General features: G+C 35.3%; 1 protein-coding gene across 32 annotated transcripts in view; it reads right to left on the bottom strand.

Moving 5' to 3' along the window:
• Window positions 1-393: 393 nt before the first annotated feature.
• LOC127869326 (uncharacterized) overlaps window positions 394-13,435 on the bottom strand; it is an 81,962-nt gene continuing 68,920 nt past the window's right edge. For 26 of the 32 annotated variants that reach the window (XM_052411793.1, XM_052411792.1, XM_052411791.1 and 23 more), the window contains one exon: window positions 2,584-8,229. In XM_052411793.1, the coding sequence (XP_052267753.1) occupies window positions 7,383-8,229 (847 nt within the window). In that variant the 3' untranslated portion in view covers window positions 2,584-7,382. Of the gene's footprint in view, window positions 2,494-2,583; window positions 8,230-11,435; window positions 11,465-13,435 lie in introns of those variants that run through there. The other 6 variants (XM_052411820.1, XM_052411821.1, XM_052411822.1 and 3 more) reach the window with 4 other exon arrangements.

Raw genomic sequence — 13,435 nt, 5'->3', positions numbered from 1 at the left:
GACTAATTCTGTTGAAGTAAGATTTTTAATGCAATTAAACTTGTTTTTTTTCTTATTTTAGTCATGTCTATAATTATTTTAAGCGTAGTAATGTTATTAAAACAAAATACTGGTTTGAGAGACATTTGATTTACCCCTGTGTGTCTGTCTGTCTGTCTGTGTGTCTGTCACACTTGATGTCTAAACTCGAGTTCTTGTTTTACATGCACTTTTATCATGCAAAATGCTGATTAGATAGCATGAAATTGCATCATTTGAAGGTACCATTTCAAAAAAAAATCAACGACGGAAGGGGACACCCCTCCCGCACCCTCCTCAGTTGAGCCCCCCCCCCCCCCCCCCCCCCTCGGAAAAAATTCTGGATACGCCTCTGTAAAAGAATAACAACGCTCTGGCTCGGTCACCCTCGACTGATCTTCTGTCGTTTTGTACCTATTTACTGAATTTCAATTGCTTGTCACACTGTTGTTTGGTAGGTAATTCGACAATTAAACTGTTCAGTCATGCGTGACGAACTAACTGTAAACTGGTAGGTAGGTACTACACCAGTTTTCCAATCTAAATTTTGTTAAATAAATTCGATACCCCACCTGCCGCATTATACCGGTAGAAGAAAAAGTTTCAAACAAACTACTAATGTCTTTATGATGTAGTTTTCTTAATTGTCATACTTGCGTTTTGCTCTTTATCCTACACATTTATCCACACAATTTCACCATAAAATATGACTCAGATCACTAAAAAAATAAAAATTTTACTTCATCTTATTTTGTGTTTTGATACGACCGGAAGCGGAAAAATCTATCTTAATTTTGTATATTGTAATATTATTAAAACGCTTAAAGTTATTTCCGTTCATACCAAATATCCATTATTTCTTACAAAATCGTGCATGTGTAAATATTAAAGACTTTCCCTGTGAAATCAACAAACGTTTTAAAGCCTTATTTGATTTTCAAATAATCATTGCAATGCACACACACATTTTGTGTACGTCTTGTTTCTGCTAGGAAATCATGCAACAGATAATGCTGACATTTACAATGTAGCGTCATCATCTTGATGACTTCACAAGGAACCTTACTTGAATTCCTCAATGACAATAAGTTTTTTAAGAGCTGTGTAGATAAGTTCGAGAGAATCATTCATTTACCATTCCAGTAAGGTTTTCATGTGAAGTGTTAAAAACATATTACAAGCAAAGTCTTTTTTTTTTTTGCTTTATAACAGTATAATGAAGTGGAGAAAATTGTAACAGAAACAACTTTACAATGCGTTGACAAATTTTCAGACATTTCACATGGCACATGCTTGTTGAGTTGTACACAAAGTTATTTACAATATACTGGCACCAATGCATTTCATTTGCACCAAAAGTGAAATGCTGAAAACAAAACAACATAGGTGTGTAATATTTGAACAAAAGAAACATGAACACATTGTAATATTTGAACACAAGAAACATGAACACATAACATAACAATTTTTCAATGCATAAGAAGCCTGCTACATGCATAAAAATCATAAAGATTTTCAATGCAATTTTAAGTTTTTGACAGGAAACCACCAGTTTGCAATATTTTTCTACTTTTATTAAATTGAACTTTAGCAAAAAATAAATTTCAAAGCTAGGTCCTTGTGCAAGCTACCTACTCAAAACATTTCAGTTCAATATCTCCTTCATAAGTCAAATTAATACCTGGAAACTGTTTAACTATATTTAAGAAACCAGTAACCTAGACCAACATTATCTGTATAAGTCTATATGAAACATCCCAAGTTTAATTTAGATGGGTCACAGTTAAGTTATCAAAGTATGGCATAACCCTTCTGCACACTGCCATGCCGAATCTTTACCTCTTTAAACAAGGATATCAGTAAAACTTATGGATGCTCCCCAATGATGCTTTGTCCATATATGGGTTAATTGTGTGGAAAAAAGTGAGACCTTGAGAAAATCTAATATAAGCCTCAGTGACCTTGACCCCAGTGACCTCAAACCTCATCAAAAGGTAGAGGTCCATGCAAGGTACCTACATGCCAAATATATAAGAGATCGGTCAAATATTGAATGCGCTATGAGAAACTAACAAAAAAGTGAAGGAAAATCTATTATTAGCTTTAGTGACCTTGACCTTGACCCCAGTAACTTCAAACGTCATCAAAAGGTAGAGGTCCATGCAAGGTACCAAAATGCCAAATATGAAAGAGATCAGTAAAGTATTGAAGGTGCTATGAGAAACTGTAACAAAAGTGTGACGGAAAAATGTATTATTAGCCTTGGTGACGTTGACCCCAGTGACCTCAAACATCATCAAAAGGTAGAGGTCCATGCAAGGTACCTACATGCCAAATATGAAAGAGATCGGTAAAGTATTGAAGGCGCTATGAGAAACTGTAACAAAAGTGTGAAGGAAAATCTATTATTAGCTTTGGTGACCTTGACCCAGTGACCTCAAACGTCATCAAAAGGTAGAGGTCCATGCAAGGTACCTACATGCCAAATATGAAAGAGATCGGTAAAGTATTGAAGGTGCTATGAGAAACTGTAACAAAAGTGTGACGGCAAAATATGTTATTAGCCTTGGTGACCTTGACCCCAGTGACCTCAAACGTCATCAAAAGGTATAGGTCCATGCAAGGTACCTATATGCCAAATATGAAAGAGATCGGTAAAGTATTGAAGGCGCTATGAGAAACTGTAACAAAAGTGTGAAGGAAAATCTATTATTAGCTTTGGTGACCTTGACCCAAGTGACTTTAGGTAGAAAGAGTTATGGTTCTTAGTCACTGCACTTCTCCTACTTGCCATCTGTCTATATTTCAAGTTTCAAGTAAATCCCTTTAGTAGATTTAGAGATGTGCTCTGGACAAAAATTCACTTTTAAATTATATAAAAGGGAAGATAATTTAAATAAACTAAGGTAGATAGAGTAATGGTTCTTGGTCACTGCACTTCTCCTAGTTGCCATCTGTTTATATTTCAAGTTTCAAGTAAATTCCTTCAGTAGTTTTAGAGTTTTGCTCAGGACAAGAATTTAGTTCGTACGGATAGTGCGGAAGGACAAACTGGCAATTATATATGGTTGAGTAAAACTTTTAAAGGGGCCTTTTCACAGATTTTGGCATGTTCTGAAGTTATTCATTAAATGCTTTCTATTGATAAATGTAAACATTTGATCGTAAAAGCTGCAGTAAAAAATAAAGAATAAAATTAAAAAAAGGAGAAAAACTTTGCCTGGTGCAGGTTTCGAACCAGTGACCCCTGGAGTCTTGCCGAGGTCCTGAAGTAAAAACGCTTTTACCCTCTCGGCTATTGTGCCGAGTATACATGAGAGACGTATTTTATACCTTATAAAAGCAATCTTCGTAGTGTCACAAAATTTAACGACAACAACAGAACACTCCAATTATTCAATTGTTCGCGTTGCAACGCTTTATAATTTCTAGTTTTTAAAATCGTCAAAAGATGCATATAATGGCTATATTAGACCATGGTAAATGTTCAGTAATACTGTTTCCTCACAAATATCATAACTTAAACGAAAATTTGCGAATCTGAAACAACTTTTTTCAATTTTGTCAATTTACCAAAACGTGAAAAGATCCCTTTAAAAGTCAATTTTCATTATTCAATAAACAGAGCACATCCACAACATAAAAATATGTTTGAAACATGTTTCTCCTTAGAATATCAATCAACAGAACATGTAATTTCATGTATTCAAAAGACAATTACGACAATTGTTTATAGTTATGAATTGAGAAATTAACTTTACAATTACATAATTTACATGTTAAGTTCAGAGTGAACAACTCAACAAATCCAACTTATATATTGAATAATGATTTATAAGGGAAGAACATGTTATTCAAGACAAAAAACCCCACTAAAACAAGAGCTGTGTTTGTGAAACACAATGCCCCATACAGTGCTTTTAAGCCGCATGGCAGCTATTTTAGAAATAAATGACCTTTAACCTTGACCTGTCACCACCCAAAATGTGCAGCTCCGTGAGATACACATGCATGCCAAATATCAAGATGTTATCTTCAATATTGCAAAAGTTATGACCAAGGTTAAAGTATTTGGACAGACACACACATACAATGACAGACACACACACATACAATTACAGACAGACAGGCCAAAAACAATATATCCCCGATCATTCGATCCGGGGGGCATTAAAATCTTATATTAGACAACATGACAAGTATGTGTAAATAAACCTCAACAAATGTTAATCCTTTCAGTGCGGGAACCGAATTTTGAAGTCCTTTGCAAACAGTTTGGATCCAGATGAGACGCCACAGAACGTGGCGTCTCATCAGGATCCAAACTGTTTGCTATTCTGATAGTGTTCTTTGAAAAAAAATCGAAGAAAATGCTAATTTTAGAAATTCTGCAGACGACATTTTAGCAGACGACAAATTTCCCAGCATGCAAAGGGTTAAGGCTCAATCATGGATGGAATGTAACACCATATGTTATGCATTAAGCCCCATCCCTTAAGAGTTGATCTCATTCCGATTACCATGAAGGGTATAAATGCAAAGCAATTATTCATAACACAAGCTATAAATTAAGCATATACAAGGTAATCGTGACATTCTGCAGAAGGAACATAGACAACCCTGACATCCACAGAACAGTAATTAACACACAATAAAAACAAAGTTTTTCTTTATTTGTATTTTCTTTTAAAACTCGATACTTTAAACTTAATTTTGAAAAATGTTATTTTTTAACAAAAAAATCCTAGCTGCCCTTTTGACTTAAACATTAAAATCAATATTAAAGTTTTGTATACCAAATTTTATCTGCTTTTTCAACTACCAACAAAACAATCTACACCTTAAGCAGTGAACATATTTAAGACATTGGTAAAAACTAATTGTTTGGAAATCATATATTAACTACACATGAAGTCTTCTATACAATTTACATGATTTTTTTAGTAATAGCTTATAAATAAGTTTACAGCCAAGTGATGCATCATTAATTGAGATTAAATAAAACTGTATATTATAAACAGATATTAACTTTCATATAAGATAAATTCTATAGGTCTAACTCATCACACCGATGAAAAGCAGTAAGCATGTTTAAAACTGTACAAAGCACATCGAGTAAAATGACTGTAATTACATTGAATATGAACCTGCCATTTGTCAAATTAACGATTAAGAGCTATCTATTTTCCAATTAGTGATCATGTTGAATGTTGATACATGTAAATTGTTTGACAATATAAGAAGCACTAAATGATGGAAGATTAGTCAGGTATATGTCAATCTGATGTAATACAAGAACAGGTTGTCCTTTAACAGGCATAATGGGCCTTCCGTGTAGCCTTGTAGAGCAGTGGTTTGTACAAGTGCTCCTCACCTAGGCAACCTGGGTTCAGTCAACGTTTCAAAAAGCATGTGGATTTGGTTGCTGGTCACCTTTTTAGACAGGTGAAGTCTTTCTCTGTATACTCCACCTCCCAAAACACAGGACCACAACAAGAGATGTGTTTGTCAGAAACACAATGCCCCCTTCTGCGCCGCTTTGAAGCCATATATTTGACCTTTGACCTTAAAGGATGACCTGGACCTTTCACCACTCAGAATGTGCAGCTCCATGAGATACACATGCATGCCAAATATCAAGTTGCTATCTGAAGCGCCATAGAAGTTATAAGCATTTTTCAAAACCTAAACGCGAAACCTAAACGCAAAGTGTGACGGAAGGACAGACAGACAGACGGACGGACGGTCTGATCACTACATGCCCTCCTTCGGGGCATTAAAATCTTGGAAAATCTGTTTGTAACTACTTAAGTAGCTGGTACTTGCATCAGTAATTCTCATTCATCCCTACGTTCAGGGACTAGTAAGCTCCATAGGTACATGTAGCAGGTCTTGGGCACGCTCCAAAGTCCACACATAATGCAGCCTCAGGTGTGGAAGGACTTCATAAACTTTGAAACACATACACATATCTACATAAGGCAAACAGGAATGTTTTGAAGAACAACTCATATATATTTACCTATCACCATGGGTAAGTGCTTGCATTGAAATTGCTAACCCTTACCCTATTTAAGGAACACACAGTATAGAATGGTATTTCTGCTAAATATCGCCACTAAATATAAATACCAATATTATAAGATTTACTAATTTCTAAGAACAAACATAAACAAAGCTTATCATTTATGGAACATAAAATTGTCCCATCTAAATACAAGGCATGCCTACAAAATTGCACATTTCAATACTGAAGTAAATTAATCATGTAATAAGCGATATTGCATGTCTTTTTTTCTAATGTGCTGAATTTTTGTCATATATATTAAAATTATAACATGTGTCATCAATGGAAGAATGAAATTCAGCACATTATACATGCTTAATAATATCTGTGTCATTCATGAACTTAATTATGGAAAATGTTAATACAATTGTCAAAGTGTCAATCTACCTTCAATTTCAAATGCCAATGTTGCCAGCATTTACCGGGTACATATATGTACAAAATGAAACTTGCTTTAAAAGTTTCAAGTATATTATAAATGATGTACATGTAACATATGGTTTAAGAAAAGATGAAATAATACAACAAAACAAATAACAAAGGTTTCTGTGTATCTTAGACTCATACTGTATAAGAGAATTTTTCAAGTTATTTGTTCACCAAGTCCACATCAACCATGCAATGATTTACCAAATGTGGTTGTGGTTCTGTTCATAATTACAGATTTTAAAAAAAAGATTTTACTTTATTCAAATGCATTTATATATTGTGTGACCTATAAACTTGTGCTGCAGATCTTAATGATTTAAATATTATTGAAAAAGTGCCATTTGAAGATCATTCCTATGTTTGGTGAAAAAAATTATCTTTAAGACTGTCCAGTAGAAGATAATTGAATTCAAATGTTGATGCCCCACATCATGGACAAGAGGCTCCCCAAGAGCATGTTCTGCTCATGTGAACTAATAATAAGGTAGCATACAGTATGTACATAAACAATCACAGATAACACACCAGTGCACCGTTATATACCCAACCACCTAAGACCATATTACAACTTACTGAGAAAAAAAGAGGCCATGGAGAGGTATATATATGAAATATAGACCAATATAACATGACAGGTATGAAATCAATGGCAATTTATCAATAAGGACATGAAATAAGTAAATAAATATATAACAAGACAGAAGTGAAATCCATGTCTTTTGATTATAACAAGACAGGTTTTCATCAATGGATAAATAACAACTGATGAGAAACAAATCAATACAGCATAATTACAACAGTACTTGAAAGTCAATTTTGCTGGATGGTTTCATTAAAACAAAAGTCAATTATGCATTCATAATGCACATTAGCATGTAGGATCAGGTGCAGACTTACGAAACAAGCCCTTTTTCTTTTTTGGTGAAATAACTTGTGAATCTGAAATTCTGTGTTTTACAGATTGACTGTCAAGTGGGGGCAAACCATTTGATTTGACGCCTTGAGAATGTCTTAAAACATCATGAATATTTGAAGTTGATGGAGTGTTTACATTTTTTTTATTTGAGTTCAGAAAATTGTACGCAATCAAGTCAGGTAGAGTTCTTAAACAATTATCATTCGCAGATTTGTGATGCCCTTTATTTTGGATTTCATCAATCTCATCTGCTTCCACATTCTCAACAGGTGTTAGCATTTGTTCAAGTTTATCACATTGTTTTCTTTTCATCCATGCAGTATCCTCTCTACCCTTTTCTCCCCCATTTTTACTAGCACTATCCTCTCTAACCTTTTGTCCCCCATTTTCAATAGCAATATCGTCTATAAGCTTTTCTTCCCCTCTTTCACTACCAGTATCATCTTCAACTTGTTCTCCCCAATTTTCAATAGCATTATCCTCTCTAAACTGTACTTCCCCACTTTCACTGGCTCCCTTAAACACAATTCTGCTAGGTATTACTTGTACCTGGTTGTTACCACAGGATGTTGCATTTTCACTCATACTTGTTCTTCCATTTCTGTGAACTTCTGCATTAAGCACTGTTATTTTAATCTCTTCAGGTGGAATGCACTTTTGTCCATTTGCCCCATCACTATTTATTTGTTTGATGTCAGTTTCAGTTGGGTTGGGACGCTTATTCATTCTGGGCCAGCATTTGCAAGCTTTGTAGTCTAAGCAGTGGATGGTGGTGTATTTTGTGAAACAATGTGCCCAGCTGGAAAAAAATAAGAGTGATAGATATAAATTGAAGAAAAAATGCAGAGACCCTTATATCAACCAAGCTTATTATGACAATCTTAATATCAATACACAACAATCTTAGAATCACATCTCTTATTGCTGAATCATTTAAAACAAGGGACAAAATTGTCACAAAACCAGGTTTTCATTGTGAAAAAAAAATCTGATAAAGGGAGAAAACTCAAACTGAACTTTTGAAATGACCAAAAAAAATTAACCCCCTTTGTATTTTTTTTTTTTAAATCTATTTTTAGTCGTGGCGACCTTGACATTGGAGATATTGACGTGATTCTTTCGTGGGACACACCGTCCCATGATGGTGAACAAATGTGCCAAATGATTTTAAAATCTCACAATGAATGACATAGTTATGGCCAGGACAAGCTCATTTATGGCCATTTTTGACCTTTGAACTCAAAGTGTGACCTTGACCTTGGAGATATCGACGTAATTATTTCGCGCGACACACCGTCCAATGATGGTGAACAAATGTGCCAAATGATTTTAAAATCTGACGATGAACGACATAGTTATGGCTCGGACAAGCTCATTTATGGCCATTTTTGACCTTTGAACTCAAAGTGTGACCTTGACCTTGGAGATATCGACGTAATTATTTCGCGCGACACACCGTCCAATGATGGTGAACAAATGTGCCAAATGATTTTAAAATCTGACGATGAACGACATAGTTATGGCTCGGACAAGCTCATTTATGGCCATTTTTGACCTTTGAACTCAAAGTGTAACCTTGACCTTGGAGATATCGACGTAATTATTTCGCGCGACACACCGTCCAATGATGGTGAACAAATGTGCCAAATGATTTTAAAATCTGACAATGAACGACATAGTTATGGCCCGGACAAGCTTATTCCGCCAGCCCGCCAGCCCGCCAGCCAGCCCGCCCGCATTCGCCAATCTAATAACCAGTTTTTTCCTTCGGAAAACCTGGTTAATTACGTAAATTATAAAATACTGTACAATTTGTATATGCTTACATTCTAGTAAAAACTTAACATGCAAATGTCACATCAAACACATTGTAAATATAATACAATGTACACTAATATTTAGTTAAGTTTGAACGTTCTAGGAAAGCTTTATAGGAATGACCCAAGTACATTGCAGACATGGATGATTGCATCTACAACCTTGTTTAAAAGTTGCTAAGGCAACAACAAATTTACCTGATGTTCATATTATTTTAAGTTCTTTAAAGATGAAATTTTCATGAAAAACTTAATGCAAATGACCAAGAAAAGGCTGATCTACTGAATCTACAACACTGCTACAGAGCTGCTACAGCCACAACAAAGTGATCTGATGTCCCTACAATCTGTGGCACCTTCAATTTGTTACATGAAGAAAAAATGTATTGCAGTAAATCATATTTTGTTTAAAGAAGAGATGTTGCTTTATGCATTCATTTTATATTTATTTTCGTAAAGCCTACTTATTTTAAGACAGCCTGTAATAGCAGCATTTAACAAGCTGATTGCTTAGAAGAAATGTTCAAGAAATATGTGCACAATAACTTTTATTATCTTGCACCTTGCATTTGCCTCTGATTAAACTGAAATCAGAATAAAAATATTTCTTAATTGCGCTTGCTTTTTTGTAAGTTTAAGGTAAAATTCAGTTAAACAACTAATCAATATGTTGTAGCAAAGTAGTTGGGCAAAGAGGACTTGCGTGTTTGTTTTGTTTTTTTAACAGTAATCTGCTTTATTTTGTTTGAACGACATTAAATAAATTTCAAAGAAAGTTTGTAACTAATGAAAAGAGCACAAAGTCACAACAAAATAACAACATATTATATACAATATAATAATTCAAATGTCAGATTTTGACAGAAAATTCAGCACCATGGTAAAGCACTCAATCGGGAGAAAAGCGATCACCTTAACAAATTACCAGGTATTTTAATAATCTAATCCACTGTAATGACCTAAGAGTCAAGTCAAACAATGCTTCAGAAAAGCGACAGCCAAAGCAAAACTATCATGGGTATTTATATCCTACTTACATACCCATATTTGTTAAACTCATATGACCACCAACCACTGACTTTGACAAATATGCCAAGCAACAAAAACTGACCAAAAAGCTCCTGCAGCGTATGCCCTTTTTATTCAGGTTAACTACATCTAATTACAATAAGATTGGCACATTTTTTATCATACAATACAACAGTTAGTAATAACCATTCTTACTTATATTGATAACCAGATCTAAAGGAAATCTATTTCACGAGATCAGAAGTACAGATTTTTGCACTATTAGAGGTTTTCCAACCCAAAATACTCATATTTGAATGGGATTTTTAATCTAAATAATGAAGCTTAACCCTGACTAGGGAAATACTTGAGTGACAATTCCACTTTAAATTAAAAAACACTGGTTATACTTTTTCAAATGTTGATGTAGTTTTTAACAAAGACAATTGCCAGAAAGTTTAGCCATCCAGGAAGATAACGATCTACTTATGTTTGAACATAATCTTACACCTCAACTAACCACCCCATTCCAGATAGCTCAGTAGGTACAGTACTGAAATAACAGTACAAAGATTGGGAGTTTAAATACCAGTCTGGCAACACAGCTTAACCCTTTCCCACTGACAGAAGCAAAGTGAAAATGGCTATGTACAAACAGCATAAAACCAGAACAGGCTGCAAGTGACTATCAGTCTGTTCAGGTCTTATGCTGTTTGCTGCTCATCAGTATCTAAGGGTTGGAACTGAAACCTTTAAAACTTGGGTCTAGCAACTCTAGTTCGAAAAGCCTTTTATATAATTAAATTTAACTAAGGGACTATAAATGTGTCAAAATACGTATCTAAGTGGTAAAGTGTTCAGTGGACATTGGACATGAAGTAATTACTACTGCTGATTTAATTGGTAAGTGTTTCTCTTGCATAATAACAGCAAATGTGCTACAATACTGTACTAAAAGAAAATAATACATTTCACATAACAATAATGAATGCAACAGTTTTACTGGGTGGATACATCAGGCAAACAATTTTTTTAACAATCCTTGACAAATAACAACATACCATGCGCTTAAATTCCCTTACTTTCATAGCTACAAGGAAAGGATACACATCCTGACAATAACAACATATAAACTGTAAAGAATGCAAGTTTTTAACAGTAACTCAACCAAGATTTATACCTGAATCCGGTAAATTAAATTCTGTATTTCTAAAAAACCAAGGATATGGCCTAACATATGAAAATCATGATCCCATTAGTGTGTTGTTAACAAGGTATTAGTATTGTTAACAAAGTACATGGTAGTATTTTAAAGATTGGTTTGTTTATTTGGTGAATAAATGACAAGATTGAAAATCTCCAACACAAAACCAAATTTTGTGTTGCATACAATAGTTTAACTTGACAGTAATATAAAAGTATTTGCTTGACATACAGCCAAATTCATTAGGACCTTCCATTAGATGTCTGATTTAACACAGGAATTGAAGAACTTCATGCAGGAAGGAAACATAAAGAAGGACTTAAGCCTACATAGAACAAAGACCTTGACAAGAGTGGCCTCATACTAGTAGATTACAGCGTTTATGAAGATTTTTTCTTTGATACCTTTATAGTGGATTTTGATGATTGTTTATGAATGAGCATGTTATATTGAATACTAAATTCCTCCTTACTTTTTGTGAATACGTTTTTTACAATACTCCGATTTTTTCCATGGCAAAACAAATTATCACATATCCATGACTTTTTTTTAGATCCGTACAAACCATGTATAAGCATGCACATAAGTTCACAACAGCAGTCAAAGCAACAACTGGCAGTAGCAAATAAATATTGGTTCTTATGATGTACCGGGTAGTTGAAAATCTTAAGGCCCAGTCTCACTATGATGCTGGTGCGGGAGCCGGGATCAACCCGGGATCAACCGGGGACGACCGAGATGAACCGGGGACAACCAGGGACATCTGGGGCTCCACCGGGTAAGTATTGAAATGTTAAATACCTCTGGGAGTCACCAGGAAGGACAGGCGCCGCACCGGAAACGGTTTATCCCAATGAAGCCCTGGTAGAGCCCCGGTTGTTGCCAGTGGTGCCCAGGTGGAGCTCCGGTGAATGCCGGCAGAGTCCCGATATAGCTAGGGTACATCGGTAAACCGGCGCTCTGCCGGGACGCAACCGGCATTCACTGGGGCTCCGCCTGGGCTTTATCGGCAACGACCGCAATAAAACCGGGGCGTTGCCGTAGCTCTGCCAGGGTGTGATGCCAAGGTAGCCCCGGTGAGTGCTGGCGGAGTTACGGTAGACCGTGGCTCTGCCGGCTTTCACCGTGGCTCCATCTGGGCATTACTGGCAACAACCGGGGCTCTAACAGGGCTTCATCGGGATAAACCGTAGCTAGGCCGGGGTTGACTGGGACTCTGCCGGGTTGTTGACCGGCTTCAACCGGGGCAGCACCGGGAAATAGTGTTAACGCATTAAAAATTTTCAACGAATCATCCCAACCGGGATGGACCGGGACTCTACTAGCAAAAGTGAGACTTGGGCTTTAATGAATGTAGGACTAACATTGAATCTTAATCATATTAATTTGCTAAAAGCTTTACAAATATAAAATAAATTTAAAAGAGAAATAAAAATTCATTAGCAGCCTAGCTGCACAAAAAAGTACCAGATACCATGAATCTTAGAATGACCAGAATGATGCAAGTAGAAGATCCAATGTCATAATCATGACAAAATAACCCAACAATATGGTCATTTCATTGAACCAAATTTGCATCCATTTGAAAGATATGGTTATAATTGAAATATTTCATTTCATGATAATATGTGAAAATGAATGGTTCGTTGAAAATGAGCCATAATTCTGTCGAAATTAAGGGGTTTGTAACAAGAGTCATACTGTAATGAAAACCAAAATACCAACAAGCTAAATCCCACATTCCCAGTCTCCAAAAATTGTTTTATATTATCCAGCAAAATTATAAATTTTACAAAATGAGAGATATGAAGCCACATTGAAAATAAAATAGGTTTTAATTATCACCTGACTGGCAGATCCTAAAAAACAAGAATATCAATGCAACTGATGGATCCTCCCCAAGCATAAGCTGTGTCTATATAATATATAATGGTTCAATTGTGAGGAAAGAATGTATTGTTTAAGTGTCAATAGCT

Source organism: Dreissena polymorpha, chromosome 2 (assembly GCF_020536995.1).
Source record: "Dreissena polymorpha isolate Duluth1 chromosome 2, UMN_Dpol_1.0, whole genome shotgun sequence".
In the NCBI taxonomy this organism is placed as follows: domain Eukaryota; kingdom Metazoa; phylum Mollusca; class Bivalvia; order Myida; family Dreissenidae; genus Dreissena; species Dreissena polymorpha.
The sequence above is the reverse complement of the archived record's forward strand: the minus strand, read 5'-3'. Positions and strand labels throughout refer to the sequence as shown.